Here is a 16,944-nt window from a genome sequence, read left to right as displayed (position 1 = left end):
AACGAACACTGAGGTGCAAGGCAAGAGTAATGCTGGCTGTGACGGTCAAGGTTATGCGTCAACTTGGCTGAGCCATGATTCTCAGTGGTTTGTCAGTTGTGTAATGATGAAATCTGTCAGTTATGTAATGACAAAAATATGTCAGTTATGTAATGATGTAGTCATCCTCCATTTTTGCATAATGACTACTTCGTGTAACGACCTAGTCTTTAGAACATAACCATGTCAATGTGATGAGAGGGTGTACAATTGAATTTTCCTTTCTATGTTTGTTAAATGAGTTACATTTCTTTGTTAGTGATTCCTCTGTTTAAATATTTCACTTTATATATTTCCATTATCACAAGATTCCTGGGAACAAGCATGAGATCTGCTTACCATTATATTGCTTTGCCTAGATGCAAATGTATTAATATATATTACATCTATTAATATTGTCCTTTTTGGTTTCCTTAATGACTCCAAAGGTTTAATAAGTAGTCATTTCTATTTCCCTCTTGTTTTCCACTGGACTGACTTTTTTATATTATTGCTTTATAGTAATTTATATAGAAATTATTTTAGTGCCATTTAAACATAAAATTACTATTTTTAAAATTATGTAAGTGGTCCTTTTTCCTATATAATTTATTTCTGATCATGGGCTTGAAAGTTGAATTGTGAATGCAGAAATATCAATTTTCTAATTATATCTTCCTCAGCCCAGGACAGGAGCCCCAGGGGCACAGTGGTTATGTGCTTGGCTGCTAACCCACCAGCTGACAGGTAAGAACCTTCGCAGGTACCTTGGTCTGAACCAGAGGCAATTGCTGAGAAGGAGGAGGTGGACAGAGGGATCCTGCCAGCATCTTCTTTACTCTAAAACCTGGGTTGGTTCTGTTATGGCATTTCCTTTTACCATGATGTATTTTCTGTCCTTCCTTCCCAGCCCTCAGACCAAGAGATGTGTCTTTATAAAGATAACATAAGAAAATAAAGAAAAACTCATAAACAGTATTATGATATGAAAGGTACTAATGAATTTGGACAATCATCTCTGACATATTGTATTTAGCTTGTACAATAAGCAAAATTATTTCAGTTTAGGGGTCAAATAGGTACATTTATATTAAAATACACCTTGTAAAATAATCAATTGATTCTACCATCAAAATTTTCACTCTAATTACTTAGAAGCTTTAGTAACTATATATGTGCCAAGAATTCACAAAACAAGTGATCTCTATTAGCTAGAAGGCAACATAATCAATGCTGTAGAGACACTTCTGTAAGTGAATAAATGATGAAGTTTTACCAGAAAAGAGCCAACAGAAATATTCAATAAAACACATAGCTAAGAATGATCCTAGAATTAAATGAGGATTTTTATATTTTATAACTGTTAAAAAACGAGAGAGATGATATGGGTTGGGTACAGATATATAATTATTTGATTACTATTCTTCAGAAACTTAGAACTGAGACCTGTTGCACTTTGAGTTCATTCTTGTTGATAACAGGACTTTGGGTGAAATTTTTCATTCTTGTTGAGTAATATGCTTATTCTAACTAATGTTACAGAAACACTCCTACAGGTATTTAAGGATATATTTACAAGAATGTTTTTAACTGTGAATAATCAGAAGCTGTCCAGGATAATCATCACTGGGAGAGTGGTTACATAAATAGGACTTTCCATAAAATGGCAGTAATAAGAATAAAGTTGATCAGTACAAACTGACATGGAAAATGTCTATTTTTGCAAATAATAAAGAAAACTGGAGACCAGTAAGTGTGATCATACAATCCATTTTTGTTAAACACCCATGCACACATACACATGCACAGAGACATATAAACTCTGAAAGGATATATGTCAAACTTTTAACAATGGTTATACCTAGGATGTGGGAGTGAGGTGATGAGAAGGGAGACTTGGACATTTTACATTTTTGTACTGTTTGAATTCTGATTCAGCCTATGCTCATAATTTAATACATATATATTTTTTTTTTTTCAGTAAAATAAATATATGCATAAAACCAAAAACTAAACTCGTTGCCTTCGAGTCAATTCCAACTCATTTATGTATCTTTTAGAGCGGTTGAAAGTATTTTAATACCATAATGTGCCTGTGCTGTCTTATAAACTGAAGGACCATCAATGTGACCTCTATGACCAACTTAACTGGAAGACTTTTTCACTGAAAAGGCAACAGCATTGATTTACTACTTCATATAAATGCATTAAGAGTCTCTCGGTAGCAAGTGTATATTAACTTTTGTGCAGTTTCAACTGCAGATATGCTCTTCACAAAACCACACTATCTTCAGGTGTTCAGAGTGAAAATCCCATGCTGTTGACTCTGCAGCTTTATTTCTGAAACAAGCTTCCTGTTATATAAAACAAGCACAAATATTGGTTATAAGAAATGTAAAATCATTCAAGAAAGAAGTTTTGTGGGTAACGAAAATGCCTGAAATGTTTAAAGCTGTCTGTTACATTACTGTTCGGAGTAAATTAAAATCATGTTTAACAACTGTATCCCCTGGTGTTGGGTAATAATAAATAGAGTAGTTATTGCGAGTTTGAGGGGGCCCATTATATAACACACTTCTGTCCTGTCTGAGTTTTGCCCAATTAAGATATAAGGAAGGCAGAAGGTAGCCAAAACATCACATTTATTACTGATGTAGCAGATACTGGAGTATGTATGTGGCTTATATCTCTTGTCACTGACATAGAGATACTGGAGAATGTGGCTTATATCTGCAGGCAAGGGGCTTTCTAATATTGAAACCCAGAATTAGACTAACTTAACTCACAGCATTAAAGGCAGCATTGGACCCATAAGCTTTCTCCCATAGAGTCTGACCTCTGTGAAATGCAAGGGATGGAGGAACAGAATGGAACACAAGCTCACTGGGGCAGACCAACTTCCAAAGTGATAGGGAAAAAGAAGGACATGGCTCCACATGACCTAGTTTACCCTTCCAGGCTCACCAATCAGACAGAGTCACTCCTCCTCACTTTAGGAGAAAACAGTGAGGAGTTGGAGGGAGGCAAAAAGAGTTAAACTTTTTCCACATAGAACAAAAAATCAGGGTGAAAAAGAAGCATTCCACTCCAAAATGGGGCTATTCCGGTGGATAAACACACCATATCTTTGCAAGTACCACTGAAAATATACACAGAACTTTTATCTTCTTTGCAGTGAAAATTAAGTAACATGTAGACCCAACCACTGGAACAAATATTTACTGAACATAAACTACGTGCCATGACTGTGCTAGATGGGGAGACTGATAGAAAGATGAATAAGAAGCAGTGAGAGTTCCCAACTCCATGGGATAGACTGACACAGATAACTGTCACAATATATGACTACTGATAAAACAGAATTACAATCAAGTTCTCTCTGAACACAGAGAAAGGAACAGTGGGGGAAACTGTTCATACGTTTATTACATTCATTTATTCCTTTATTTATTCATTCAACACCTACTATATGTCAAGCTGTCTAACAAAGTAGTAGATAATGAGTATAAAATGGTGAACAAAATAGACAAGGTCACTCCTCTTACTGATTACATAGTGGAGACAGATGTTAACAAAATAAGCATACAAATACATAAATACAAAATGGAATATATGTTATAAAGGGGAAAATACAGGCTGCTATTAGGGAAAATAACAGAGGTTACATAATTTAGATCAGAGGGTGAGGGAGAGTTTCTCTGAGGAAAAATTTCCACTGAGACCTAAAGGATGGGGGTATGTTCCACCAGATAGGAGAGGGCAGAGAAAGTAGCAGACAGATCATTTCAGGAGAAGGAAAAGCATATGCAAAGGTCCTTAGGTCAGAGAAAGTCTGGAGAGAGTAGAGTGAGAAGGGGATCATGGTTGAAGATAACATCAGGAGGGTGATCAAAGGTCATACTGTGAAGAGCCATTTAGGCCACCTTCAAGGCTTTAGGTTTTATTCTGAGGTCATTATAAAGCCATTGAATGACTTTAAGGGAAGTGACACGATTCAATTTACAATGGATTGTACAGTACAAGAGTGGGTGTGGAGAGAGCAGAAAAAAGATCGTTACAGTCATCTAGGTGAGAAAGGATGGTGACTAAAACCCGGGTGGGAGCAATGGAGATGAAGAAGTGGAAGGATTCAAGAAATATTTTCGAGGTGAAAGCAACAAGACTTTTGATGAACTGGGGCAGGGTAAGAATGGTGAGATTTGTGGACATATCAAGAATGTCTGATACCTTTCTAACTTGAGCAATACACAGAAAAAATGACATCTGAGCTGGGCTTTGAGGACTAAGTTGGATTTTAGCTGATGAAGAAGGAGAGAAGGATACATAGATGTGAAGGTCTATGACATATCTGGGATAACACAAACAGCATGCTGATGCACTAGTAGTATAGGGTACGTGATAAAAATGCAAGGAGATGATGGGTATGCAAAGATTATGAAGGCCCTTGAACTTTCGATAAGGTTTTTTGTTTTTATTTGTGCTTAATTCAGGCCAGAATCACTTCAGATCTATGTCTATGTTTATTTGGGACTATTGTGAATTTAGGACTAGAGCTTAGAAAACTGGAATTATGGACAAAGATTTGGAAATTATCTATAGATGATGACTAAAACCATTGGACCAGCTGAGGTAGCCCATGGTAAGTACAAAGTAAGAAGAGGACGAATGATTAAACTTTGGGCAACATCTATGAATAAAGAACAGACAGGAGAAGAAATGACAAAGAAGCCAGAAAGGCATGAAATCTACCTGGACAGTATGAAATAAAAATGAAACCCTAGGTGATAATAGCTAAGACTTACAGAGCATTTACTATGTGCCAGGTACTGTTCTAAGGGCTTCATATATATTAAGTCATTTATTTTTTATTATAACCTTATGAGGTAGGTATTATAATTAACCCCATTTTATAAATGTGATGACTGAGGCATAGACAAGTTAAATGGCTTGTTCAAGGTCACTAACCTAGTAAGTAGCAAAGCTGGGATTCAAGAGTCTGTGATCTTCAGCACTATACTTACTGCTTTACAAGACCCTGAGCTTTATTATTTCTGTGCTCCTCAGGCTATATGAAAAAACTAGCTCAGTCGTGGTTATACAGCCCTTCCGGAAATTTCTGATGAATTAACATAACTCCTAGTTTACGTGTTAATGACAGCCATATTCTACAAGTTAGCTGTTACACCCTCCCCCCTCCCCGGGGGACATCTGGCAATGCTGGGAGACACATTCGGTTGTCACAACTGGGAAGGGAAGTGCTACTGGCATCTAGTGGGTAGAGGCCAAGGGTGCTGCCAAACATCTTACAAAGCATTGGACAGGCCCCCACAACAAGGAATTATCTGGCTCAAAATGTCAATAGTGCTGAGTTTGAGAAACTCTGCTATAAAAGCATCCATACTGCCTCCCTGCCCCAAAAAAACAAAAAAAAAAACTTGTTGCCATAGAGTCTATTCCAATTCATAGTGACCCTATAGGTCAGAGCAGAACTGTCCCATAAGGGTTTCCAAGAAGCGGCTGGTGGATTCAAACTGCCAACCCTATGGTTAGCAGCCAAGTTCTTAACTGCTGTGCCACCAAGGCTCCACATCCATATCAGTAGGGGCTAAACCTGAATAATTAAGAAAAATGTAAATATTATATATTTCAGTATACATTTGAACATACAGATGAAAAGACTATTTGACTCCAAACTTTAAGGATAAAACCAATTTGCTTTTGGCCTTCATGATTTTATACAATAATGTCATAACATTTGTTGCCATCATCAGCTTCTTGTTATTGCATTAATTATAAGACTGATAGCTCTCTTCCTAAAACATTACACTTGGTAGTTTGACTCTGCTCTTCACACTTGGGATAACTTTTATGGAACATAATGATAGGAAAACTAAGCTAAGCTACCCATATCCAATAATTTAAAGTGGGACTGGATAAATATTGGCATTTAATTTATAAGTGCTAAAATGCAATGAACTGACTACATGGACTGATGATTCTGTCTATCCAAATTTCCTCGGCCAACATTTGTGAAAGTAAAAGCACTTTCTAACATACTTTGTATGTTTAATTTTAACCTAGAGAGAATTCTTATGACTGAGTGATAAACTCACAAAACTGGAGTTCATGTTGGAAGCCCGTATGCTACTAACTATAATGATACCAGTGGGCATTGCCATTTTCAAAAGTATAAAAAAATCAATGAGCAGATTGTCATTACAGAAACTCATTCTGCATCAAACACATCACTCAAGAGATTGATATTTTATGCTTATAAAACTTTACATAAAATTAAATTGTAAATATTTTCTCACCATCTACTAAAATTATAGCCTACAGCAATACACTGCTAATATGAAGCATTTGTTCAGCTCTAGTGGCCATATTTCCTATATGATTTATATGAAAGAAGGCTTCATTTGCTTCTTCATACATTCAGTAATAAGGTTTCTTTTCTTATATTAAGCTAGGAGTATAGGAACATCTTTAAAATTAAGCCAACAAATGTAACACTGAATTATTAATAAATAGTAGTCAAATTAATAAATGTGAGGCCTTATCCTGTGTGTTTATAAGTATTTCAAACACCAGCCATTCTTACATTATCCAAATGCGTAAGAAGCATCTAAATATTCCATAAAAAGTTTTTTTTCATTTTTTAGGCACATAATCAGAGTAACAAATTTCAAATAAAATAGTAGGTTGTGATTTTTTTTTCCTGGAATCTAGAAAGATAAGAAATAATTTTAGTCATTTCCCAAAAAAGTTAAGGCTAACAGAAGAGGGAGTTGAAGAACCAATACTTTGTCTTATCTGTTTGCAATGTGAATAACACTGGGGCCATACGGTACAAGAAAAGATAAAACTGATTTTAATATTATCAATTCCATGCATCATGAAACTCATAAGTAGCATTTTCCAACCAGTGAAGTGTTTGCTTCTTAGCATGTTTCAGAGTACACACAGAAGGAAATAAGGTCTTCATCTGGAATTGTAGAACAAAAAAAATCTATGCACTTAGCTTTAGTCTGAAATCTACTTGACAACTTGAAAAATTACCAGATTTTATACCAAAGTATAACAGGCAATTCTTACCTTAAGCATTCAGCATCATTTTTAGGCTTTTCATTGACTTTAATTTTTTCTGCCTCTAGGTATTTGGTAGTACAAATGGCTTCATTCTCTTTATCTTCGAAAACTAAACAATTAAGAAAATTCTTACAATCTTTTAAAACTACGCATAAAAATTACCTTTATTCACTCATAAGAACATTACTGTAATTTTTGGTGCTTGCATGTAAAAACATAAGACTAGTGATTTTAACGAAAGTTGTGACATTATAAATACTAGATGTTTTATCTATTCCTTTTTAATGTAATGGCACTATATCCCAAATAGTTAATAAATTTTTAAAGCATAATATTACCCTATCATGTGGGTATAACTAGTATTTTCATCAGCAAAATAAACTAACTCATAAAGATAATACCTTTAAGTTTTCTCTGGAGAGTAAATAATTCTTGTATTAATTCATTCTTTTGCTTGTGCAGTTCATTTAACAGGCCACTATCATGTTCCATTGACTTCATTTCTAGAAACAAAGAAAAAGCACATGTTAAGTATTTAGGCTTTGCCTTATATATATGACAGCAAATATGTCAGTTACTTGTTATTAACTTTCTCTTATACAGTAAAAATTTAAGCAGCATCTGGTCAATTTTAAGCCCCATCTTCCCTTGACCACCTAGAAACTCTTTCTAATAAATTGACCAGGACTCATTGTGCACCAACTAGGTAAAAAGAGGAAGTTAACTGATGGTTAGGCTACCAAAGAAGAATTGAAAATAATGTCATAACATTAAGTAAAACAAGCTTCCCAGTCAGGTAAGAAAACACTATCATTCCTAACTAAAGCACGTTTTAAAAGACATTGTACTCAAATGGCTACAAGTTTCTACAATATTGCTAATATTGGTTCCTCTATCTAAAATGTCCACTCTTCCTTTCTTCCCACAACAAACTCCAATTCATCCTTTAAGACTAATTTCCTTAAGAAAGTTTTCCATGATCACTGTTCCTACCAATGGTGGGACATCCACTTCTATACCGAATAGAAGTGGTGATAATGAACATCCTCGTCCTATTCTCATTCTTTGGGGAAAAGTATTCAATATTTCACCATTAAGTACGATGTCAGTAATCAAGATTTCACCATTAAATATGATGTTAGATGCAGGCTTTCAGACAGGCGTTTTTATCAGATTGAGGAAGTATCCTTCTATTCCTCATTTGCTAAGTGTTTTGATCATATATGAAATGGATGTTGAATTTTGTCAAATGCTTTTTCTACATTTATTAGAATTATAATTTCTTGTTCATTCTGTTATTATGAAATATTGCACTGATTGCTTTTAAAATGTTCATCCAACCTTGTATTCCAGTAATGACTGCCACTAGGTCATTATGTATTGTATTAGCATATGGCTGGATTTTATTTGCTAACATATTGTTACATTTTTTGTGTCTATGTTTATGAAAAATATGTGTCTGTAGTTTTCTTATTTTATATCAGGGTAATTCTGGCCTCACAAAAGGAGTTGAGAAGTATTCATCATCTTCTATTTTCTGAACCAGCTTGTGTAGAATTGGCATTATTTCTTTTTCAAATGTTTTTTAGAATTTACCAGTGAAGCTATCTGGGCTCTGGAGTTTTCTGTGAGGGAATATTTTTTAACTATCAATTCAATTTCTTAATAGATATAGGGCTATCTATTTCTTCTTGAGTGAGCTTTTTATAGCTAACTCTTCCAAGAAATTTATCCATTCTATATAAATTAACTTAGTGAATCTTGGGTTTGACATCTCATGATTTGCTTTAGAGACTTGGTCACATGTTCCTTGTTCTTTATAGGTCAAGTAATTTTGGATTATAGCCTGAACATCCTGAGTATTGTGTTGTGGAGACTTTGGATTCTGCCCCTTTGCTCCGAACAGTGTTGATTTTTTTCTCTTCTCTTTCTTTCCCTTTTTTTTTTTTTCCTAATAAGCAGGCAATTAACTTGGTTGAACTTATACTGCACACTGTCACACATATGGTGGGCATTAGCTCAGGTCTCAGTTCTGGGAGCTGTTTCAGTTTGTTCCATACATGCATGGTTTAGGGGTCAATCAGAGACTTGGATGAAGTTTAAACAGAGAATTTGGTATTCTTTCTCTGGCTCTCTCCTTCCCAGGGTCCTCTTGCCCTTCACTCTCCTATAGTACTGATGGCCAGAACTTCTTCCTCTGGACCTGTGGCAAGAAAGACGGAGCTTTCTATCAAGAGTTTTAGCAACTCCTATACAGCTACCCCTTCGACTGCATCTGCCCCCTTTGACTGTGCAATGCCACAAAAAAAAAAAAAAAAAAAAGCAGAATTCATTCCTCTTTAGTCTCTTGCTCCAAGTTTTACTCACTCCAAAATCAGCCTGCCTTTGCTCATTCTTCAGAGCCCTCAAGTAGTGTGTTTTTTGTTTGTTTTTGGTTCACAGTTTATAGCTATTATTTGTAGGACGATTTGATTGTTAGGCATCCTCTGTCCTCTCCTCCATATTAGAAGCAGAACTCCCATCCATGACTTTTGAAAGAAAGGTCCAGGGTATCTCCTAAGGTTAGTATCTATTTAACTCTGTATTATATATCTCTGTTATTAAACAGAGGTACACATCAAAATCACCTGGAACTTTAAAGACAAAACAAAAAAACACATTCAATGGCCCTCAACCACAGAGATTCTGCTTCAATAGGTCTGGGATAAGACTTCAGCAGTTAAACTTTTTGCAAATTTCCCAGATTATTATGAGTATTCCTGGTTAAGAATCTCTGTCCTACACTCCTTGCCCAAAATAATTTATCTCTGTGAACCTCATTTCCTTCATGTATAAAATTGGACTAATTAAGAACTATAAGCTCAGTATTACTGAGAGCTTAATCATGTGCCAAGGAGCCCTAGTGGCACAATGGTTAAGCAACTGGCTGCTAACTGAAAGGTAGGTGGTTTGAACCTACCAGCAGCTCCATGGGAGAAAAGACCTGGCAATCTGCTCCTGTAAAGGTTACAGCCTTAGAAACCCTATAGGGCAGTTCTAGTCTGTCATATAGGGTCACTACGGGTCAGAATCGACTCAAAGGCACACAACAACAACGAATCATGTGCCAGGCAGCATTCTAATAACTTAAATATTATTTCATTGAATCGTCACAACAATCCTGTAAGGTCATTATTATTTCCCCATTTTTATAGATGAGAAAACTGAGGCAAAGAAAAGGCAAGCATCAGGCTCAAAGTAACACAGCTATTAAGCGGTAAAGTGAAGATTCAAATTCAAAAAGTCTGACTTTAGCATTTGTAATATTCAGGATGGTGGTTGTTACATGGCATAAATCTAATAAATATTACCTACAATAATAATTGTTATACTTCAAGCACAACAATAAATGATTCATAATGATAGCTACGGGTCAATAAAAAAGTTAAATGTGTTTATAATTCTCCATTTACTAAAGGCATAATATAAGTAACTACATTTTGGAAAGGCTTCTCCTAAAAATTCATTTTCCATTTAATATCATTTATATTTGCACTCTCTACTTCCTCAACTCCCATTCACTTCTCACTCCATTACTCTCTGCCTTCTGTTCCCACTGTACTCCATGATAATGCTCTTGAATAGTATAATAGTTATCTCTGTTTGCCAAATCAATATCCTATTTTTGATTCCCATTCATTTGAGGAAAACCTTTTGAACTTTTGGTTTCCAAAATATTACGCTCTGCTGGCTTTCTTCTTGCCCTCTTTGACCACTCTGTCTCGTTCTTCTCCTTTCCTTAACCACTGTGATTTCCCAGGTTTCTGTCATTGGTTTCTGGTCCTCTTCCATGTTCCCTATACATGTTCCGTCTAAATGATGTCACCAACTCCTCTGCATTTACTCCCACATCTCATCTCCACCTCTTCAACTTCACAACCAAATTTCTACTTGCCAATTAGGCATCTCCACTGAATGTCCCACAGACAGGGCCAACTAAAAATAACTGAAACAAAACTCAACCTTTCTGTCCAGAGAAGGCTATAGTTCAGACAGGTCTATGCCACCATTGCTTTTCCTCCTGGTACCATTATTCTATCTAATTTCCAAAGTTTGCAAACTGAGCTTAAAATTTCCAAAGTCTGAAAACTGATATTAATCCTTGACTTTCCCTATTTCTATCCACATCTAATCAGTCGCAAAGTCCAGTCATTCTTCTTAAACATCTCTTGATTTCATTCCCGCCTCACTTTTGTTTCCATCACATTGCACTGTGAATATCTGATTACACATATCCCTTCTCCAGTTTTTACTTTTACACCCCCAGGACCCAGAACAGTGCCTATCGCATAACAGATCGTAAATAGATGTTTATTGAATGAATGACTAAATGCTTGTGTTACGCCTACTTTTAAAATATTTTAAACCACTCACAACAAAAGAAACATACCCATTAGGACAATTAAGAAAAAAATAAAAGAACAGCTAAGCAAAAAATCAATTTGCTTATGAAAAAAGTTAAATTTCTAGAAAATTAACTTATTCATAATAAATTATTTCTCATTAATGTCAGACAAATGAGGTGTAATCGTACCCTTTTCCAAAATGTTTGCCTCGTTTTCTAAGTTAGATATTTCCATCTTGACATTTTCTTTCATCAAAAGCTCTCTCTTCTCTGTTATTTCATATTTATTATTGAAGTCTGTAATTTCCTTAATAAACTTTTCCTCCTCCTCTTCCACTTTTTTCTTTGTAGCTTCCTGAAAAACAAAACTGAAAGATCAATTATAGGTATTAGGCACAATTATATTATTCTTTAGTGATTTAGAATGCAACAATTTGGAATTAACAAAAGTATAAATTATACTTCCTGGTATTATCACAAAAGTGCTTTATTCCTCTAGTAATATTAATCAAAAACTGAAGCTAGAACCAAAATATTACTGTATTTTCCTAAGAAACGTCAACAAATTACAAGCCATATTCAGAAACTGGCCATGTCATTCAAAACTATTCCTTCTTTGGCTCAGACTTAAGATAAAAAGATAAACAAATTCCATCCTTTCACCCAAACCCATAAATATATCTTAAATGTGAACCTCTCTGCCTTTAAAGCATTAAAACCAAGGTCTCAAAGTCTGAGCAACTCAAATCAATTTCACCATTTCTTTTATATTTATTACAATTATAAATAACTTCTATATTACACCCCTACTAATAGAATTCTAACTATACTACCTTATCAATTGGTTTCAAATAGCTCTTAACACTTTTCCACATCTGAACAAGACTACCTGCCAATATACATATAGATAATTTTCTAAAAGTACACATAAGTATAGTTAAATACTTTTTTGACAAAATTAGTGAAATAGATTTTTGTAAGTGGCTGTCAACTTACAAAGGTTTGAAGAAGTATATTCCTTTGCTTTGTAATTTCACTACACTGTCTATCTAATGCATTTTCATGAGTTTTCAAAAGCTGTAAGAGGAAGGATTTTTCAGAAAACTCTTGAACCTTCAAAGCAAAAAAAAAAAAAAAACAGAAATCAGAATGAAACACTTTAGACATTGTTGGGTACCTTAGTTAATAGAAAATATCGGCATAGTATAAAACACTTTCCATATTAGTCTTTAAAATGCAAAGTAAAATTCACTTAGAATATATTATTTTATATTCATTCTCTTGTGTTATCTCACAAGTACTGTATGATTATAATTTTGTCATGGATTGAATTGTGTCCCCCAAAAATATGTGTATCAATTTGGCTATGCCATGATTCCCAGTATTGTGTGATTGTCCACCATTTGTCATCTGATGTGATTTTCCTATGTGTTGTAAATTCTATCACTATGATGTTAATGAGATGGATCAGTGGCAGTTATATTGATGAGATATGCAAGATTAGATTGTGTCTTAAGCCAATCTCTTTGAGATATAAAAGAGAGAAGTGAACAGAGTGACATGAGGACATCATATTGCCAACAAAGCAGTGCCTGGAGCAGAGCGCACCCGTTGGACCTGAGGTTCCTGCACAGAGAAGCTCCTAGAAAAACCAAAGTCTGATGACAGGGACCTTCCTCCAGAGCCAATGGAGAGAGAAGGCCTTCCTCTGGAGCTGATGCCCTGAATTTGGACTTGTAGCCTACTAGACTGAGAAAGTAAATTTCTCATTGTTAAAGCCATCCACTTGTGGTATTTCTGTTACAGCAGCACCAGATGACTAAGACAAATTTTATAATCTCTTCCCCCATAAGACTATAGGCTGCTGAAGAGCAGAGAATGTGTTCTTTTTTTCCACTCTAATATCTAGCACAGTTCTTAGCTTTTGTACTCAAGTGTTTTTGACTGTTTTTGCTGTTGGTTGCTGTTGAGTCAATTCTGACTCATGGTGACCCCACATGTTACAGAGTAGAAGTGCTCCATAGGGTTTTCTTGGCTGTTATCTTAATGAAAGCAGATCACCAGGCCTTTTCTTCCATGGTACCATTGGGTAGGTTCAAACCAATCAAACACAAACATCTGCACCACCTAGGGACCTTGTTTTTTTGACTACACACATTGAAATCTGCTTCAAGATAGTTTGTTTTAAAGAATGAGCTTTTGTTCTCACAACTTATAAGGAAGATATGGATAAATAAATCATGTACACAATATGACTAATAAAATGAGATAAAATGTACAAACCACAGGCAAAAACTCAGTCCCACGACTACAGTCCACATAGTATACAAATAAAACACAAATCTGCTTAAGTCCTCAAATGGGTTTGAGAACTCATTTTTTATTTTAGTAATTCATTTGGTTCTAAATAGCATAAGATATAATAAACATTAATATTAGATATGCAACTGTTATTTCATTTGTGCCTTAAAGAACAGCATCTCCTGAGACCATGAATATTGAAAAGGAAGTCAGGAAGCTCTAAGATAAAAGTTAAACTAAGTATGATGCTAGACTGGAAATAATCTTCCCACTATGTTCAGGGCTAGCCCTCATAAGAAAACATCACTTTCAGTTTGGGGCTGTTCCCATCTCCACAGAGAAAAGAAAAAGGAAATAAATTCAACTTAAATTGCAGAAAGCAAGATTTATGTTAGCTATAAGAAGTTCCTCAAGGTGAGAGACAGGTTGTGAAATCTCTGTCCCAGAAGATATTGAATAGTAAAGTGCTTAGGGATAGTCTAGTCCAGAGGCAAAGAGATGGCCTAAAAGAGATTTTGAAATGTTATGGCTGAAAAGTCCTAGAAATACCAGCTTTAAAAAAAAAAGTAGCAGAAATGAAACAGAACATATGAACTTACATTTATACAAGATCATAGCACATCTACCCACACCTTTGGTACTTGGTGCTATTCTCATCAAACACATCTTAAGAAAGACATCAATAGAGAAAGAGTAGAGATGTGCAATTTACGTGATCAAAGGAATTGAGAAAATAATTTTAAAATTGGGTAGGGGAAATGGGGCAGTTAGTATTTTACTGTCTGATAAGACAGAAATGAGAAAACTTATGGCCAAATCTATTAAAACAAATAGAAATTGTCAACAAGGGCAAATAAGAGCATGATCATGGATTCTATCACATTTATTTAGAATAAGAAAATGCGTTAGGGCTATTTAGTACTTATTATATAAATTATCGAATACTAGCTTCATCAGAGGTTATTGAGAGAAGGATGCTTACAGTTATATACCTAATTCTCATAGTTGCTATTGTGGACAGTAACCACGAGTATCCACAAAAATGCTCTACAGACCAAGAATTGGGCTGGATAAACTTTGTTTTGATCTAGTAAAGTATTTGAGGTATTATGCATTTCAGAATCAAGACTCCTGAGTTCTGATTCTGTTTCTGCCACTAATCTGTAGTAAAAGACCTATGTCAAAACCAAAAAATGAAGAAAATATTACTTATCAAGCTAAGAAATTTTTAATAATTTTAAATAATACTTAAGCAAATTAATTGTTCAAATTCAGAAAATCCTGAGGTTAAGGACTTGGAAATTAAGGTGTTCTGTTCCATCTATCACCTACTAAGACCTAAAATTACCAACATTTCCACTGAGCTCATATCCTCTTTCTTAAAAGGGAGAATAACTAATACTAAAAAGAACTGTTAGTGGGATATTGGCACTTAATTGGAATATTTTTCCATACCCTGAAAAAAATAAAGCTATATACCAAAAACTGAAAGGAAGACAGCTGTTCAAAAGATTTATAAGAAGGGTATTATCTATAATCTCCTCTTCCCTAAAATTCTATGTTAATTATCCATTTTGAGGTCTTCTCTGCTTCTGTTTTTATTTTTATTAGATTTACTATTAATCTCTCTTCTTTATTCCCACTTTCTCTCTCATCCTTTCCCATTTTACATCCACATCTTCCTCTTTTAATCAAGACCTAAAAAGTGCCAGACTTGATAACCACAGAAAGATTTTTTTAAAAAAGTTGTTGTTAATTCTGAGTCATGGCAATCTCATGTGTGTCAAAGCACAGCTGTGTTCCATAGGTTTTCAATGGCTAGTTTTTCAGAAGCAGATCACCAGGCCTTTCTTCTGAGGTGTCTCTGGATGGACTTGAATCTCTAATCTTTTCGTTAGCAGCTGAGCATGTTAACCATTTGCACCACCAAAGGACTCCTCAGAAAGATTACAGTAACATTAATTTTTAAATTTACTCAGGATTTACAATGAGAACATTTAATCTAGAAAGGTCTTAGCAAGTAAGGGAAATAACCAGAACAGAGAAAGTCAGGAGTTGGGGAAAGCTGAAATAGGAAGGTCAAGTAAGAAAAGACACCAACAGATTAATATGGTTGAGGACATCAATAAATTAAGGTTGTAGAATTAGATAAGGCTCAATATTATTAATATAGAGCTATCATATTTCAATGGAACTGAAGGTACAAAAAAACTTTTGAATCTGCCCAGTTCCACGAGTTAACTCTTCAGAACTAAAGTAATTCTTCATGGCTACCTATTTGCAGAATGAGTTTCCGGTTGTTCCTTTTATTCTTTCTGTTGCCTCAACTAATTTCTTATATTATTTTTCACATTCCTGTGTTTGGAAACCAGACCTACTGGTATGTAAAATTTTAGTAAACATTCCAAACACAACCCTGAAGATACTGATGGGATCAAAAGATGGGGTGATTTAACAGAACAAATTATCATCAGAAACTTCTCTTTCCGATCATTTTGTAATGCAGAGGTGATGGATGGAGATCAGAATGAATGATACTACATGATATTAGAAAATATATAATATTATGGCTTAAAAAATATGTCTGAATATCTCTCTCTGAGTCAGGTTTGAATTGAGGCACTATCATATGCATGGTAGTTGAACATCTTATGATAAATAAGAACTTAAAAACTACTGATTCTGTCTCCTAAAGTTATCCGGGGATCCCAAAGGGCTACAAACAAAAGAAAAGAGTGGATGATTTCTATTTGCAGGAATACAATTTTCTTTCTAATCGTTCTCCCTCTCTGACCAGAAATAAAGAAAAAATATTTGCATGCAGCCTTAAAGTTAAACATTCTAGAAGCAAATAACCATGCTTTGTCAGAAAATATTGCGGTTTCAGAAAATTTTAATTTACAGCAGTGCCAACTCCCTGGTTAATTCTGCTTCTCTTAGCAATAAAGATTACTTTTTCCTTTCTCTGTTTTATTCCTCTTGGGATACTTGATTTTTTTAACTGACCTCGTAGTTTTCCCAGTGAGCCAATTTATCTGGTCAACTAGGTATAGCCATGTATAGCCATGATTTGTGACTCTTCACTACTCTGGCTGCCTGTGTACCTTTAGGTATTTTTCTACCAGAAGAAGCTGAAAACTGACTACAACTGA

General features: G+C 34.9%; 1 protein-coding gene across 1 annotated transcript in view; it reads right to left on the bottom strand.

The window, feature by feature from the left end:
- CCDC172 (coiled-coil domain containing 172) overlaps positions 1-16,944 on the bottom strand; it is a 52,911-nt gene that overhangs the window by 22,685 nt on the left and 13,282 nt on the right. Inside the window, exons 3-6 of the mRNA XM_023729876.1 lie at positions 12,488-12,604; positions 11,681-11,846; positions 7,509-7,610; positions 7,114-7,216 (exon numbers count right to left, since the gene is read on the bottom strand). Of these exons, the coding sequence (XP_023585644.1) occupies positions 7,114-7,216; positions 7,509-7,610; positions 11,681-11,846; positions 12,488-12,604 (488 nt within the window). The remainder of the gene's footprint in view (positions 1-7,113; positions 7,217-7,508; positions 7,611-11,680; positions 11,847-12,487; positions 12,605-16,944) is intronic.

Source organism: Trichechus manatus, unplaced genomic scaffold (assembly GCF_000243295.1).
Source record: "Trichechus manatus latirostris isolate Lorelei unplaced genomic scaffold, TriManLat1.0 scaffold00031, whole genome shotgun sequence".
NCBI classification, from domain to species: domain Eukaryota; kingdom Metazoa; phylum Chordata; class Mammalia; order Sirenia; family Trichechidae; genus Trichechus; species Trichechus manatus.
This window is presented reverse-complemented; position numbering and strand designations above follow the sequence as displayed.